The sequence below is a fragment of the Myotis davidii genome, unplaced genomic scaffold (genome assembly GCF_000327345.1).
Source record: "Myotis davidii unplaced genomic scaffold, ASM32734v1 scaffold346, whole genome shotgun sequence".
NCBI classification, from domain to species: Eukaryota; Metazoa; Chordata; class Mammalia; order Chiroptera; family Vespertilionidae; genus Myotis; species Myotis davidii.
The window spans coordinates 490,029-490,567 of NW_006297386.1; the positions used below are offsets into that span (position 1 = coordinate 490,029).

At 42.3% G+C, this 539-nt stretch overlaps 1 protein-coding gene across 1 annotated transcript in view; it reads left to right on the forward strand.

Annotated features, from left to right (window-relative positions):
* Positions 1–539, forward strand: part of GYS2 (glycogen synthase 2) — a 44,255-nt gene that overhangs the window by 19,041 nt on the left and 24,675 nt on the right. Inside the window, exon 5 of the mRNA XM_006773148.2 lies at positions 8–79. Coding sequence (XP_006773211.2) covers positions 8–79 — 72 coding nt within the window. The remainder of the gene's footprint in view (positions 1–7; positions 80–539) is intronic.

Below are 539 nucleotides of genomic sequence, written 5' to 3' on the forward strand. Positions count from 1 at the left end.
TGCTGGGAGGTATGAGTTTTCAAACAAAGGAGCTGACATCTTCCTGGAGTCCTTATCCAGGCTCAATTTCCTGCTAAGGGTAAGAAAGCTCTACAGTGTTATATCATGTTTCCTGTGCTATGGCTTCCATAGACTTTTTTTTCTTTTTTATTGTTAAAAGTATTATAAATAGTAGAACATATGTCTCCTTTTTCCCCTATTGACTTCTCCCTGCCCTCTCCCCCCGGACATCGCCCCCCAGCCCCGTTCCCCACCATATGCCCTCACCTCGCTAGTGTCTGTGTCCATGAATACAAGTCATTTGGTTGATTTGGTTGATCTCTTACCCCCTCCTACCCTCCCTTTCCCTCTGAAGTTTGACAGTCTATTCGATACTTCTCTGTCTCTGGCTCTATTTTTGTTCATCAGTTTATATCGTTCATTATATTCCACAAATGAGTGAGTTCATGTGATATTTATCTTTCTCTGACTGGCTTATTTTGCTTAGCATAATGCTCTCCAGGTCCATCCATGCTATTGCAAATGGTAGGAGTTCTTTC